General features: G+C 60.7%; 1 protein-coding gene across 1 annotated transcript in view; it reads right to left on the minus strand.

Moving 5' to 3' along the window:
• LOC100749614 (sal-like protein 3) overlaps positions 1 to 925 on the minus strand; it is a 12,865-nt gene extending 11,940 nt beyond the window's left edge. The window contains 1 exon segment of the mRNA XM_033323635.1: positions 4 to 925. Coding sequence (XP_033179526.1) covers positions 4 to 785 — 782 coding nt within the window. The 5' untranslated portion in view covers positions 786 to 925.
• Positions 926 to 931: the final 6 nt, after the last annotated feature.

Raw genomic sequence — 931 nt, forward strand, 5'->3', positions numbered from 1 at the left:
TACGGGGAGAGACGGGAGCCTTTTCCACCCCTGAACGCCAGCTCGTCGGCCAGGTTATTCGCCAGAAGTCCCTGGCTCGCGTTGTCCAGCACCTCCTGCGCTCTCTTCTGCAGCATCTCCAGGGTGTTCGGCTCGTGCAACGGTGGCGGATCGGTGTTGGTTATGATGGACGAAGCTAGGGAAGAACTGATCGAACAGAGAGGCGGTATCTGATGAGACATCGGCATCTGGCTGCTGGTACTGGTAGTCGAGGTCGTGCCGGTCGCGTTCGACGAGGCCAACGGGATATTCAACGGGGACGCGCTGCTGGTCGGCGTCGGTCTTTCCTGAGCCAGATTCGGCGTCACGGGAGCCGGCGAGGTTTGCCGATGACTCGGTGGACGCGACGACGGAGGCGACGTTAGGCTCGACAAAGGTTTGGGCTGGATGATCGGCGACGGGGATATCTCCTTGGTATCCGACGGCTCACCCGGGCCTTGCTGCTGCACCGACTGATTGTGCGTGATGGACAGTTGCTGCTGCAGTTGGCTGATCAGCTGCAGTTGAAACACTTGCTGATGTTGCAAGGTGTACAGGGTGCTTTGAAGCAACGCCAAGTCCTGCAGAGCGGCCTCGCTGTCCGCGCCTCCGGCCAACGCCGTCGCCGCGAACTGAGCCACCGCCACTTTCGTGTTCTGCAGAGCTTCCAGGGTGACGTGACTAGTTCCAGCGGGCGGGAACAGGCTGCCAGCGGCGCCACCTTCTACGAAATTGTTGTTGTTCTCCGCATCCTGCCTGTGATGCATCTGCTTGCGCGATCCTTCCTCGTCGTCCTCTTGCTCGTCCTGCTCGTCCACGCCTTCCTCTTCATCCTCCTCCAAAGCGTCTTCCTGATCCTTGTCGTCCTCCTCGCCCTGATGGCACCTGGATGCCGTGAGGTCCACCGCTTCGT

Source organism: Bombus impatiens, unplaced genomic scaffold (genome assembly GCF_000188095.3).
Source record: "Bombus impatiens unplaced genomic scaffold, BIMP_2.2 scf_1080, whole genome shotgun sequence".
Taxonomy (NCBI): domain Eukaryota; kingdom Metazoa; phylum Arthropoda; class Insecta; order Hymenoptera; family Apidae; genus Bombus; species Bombus impatiens.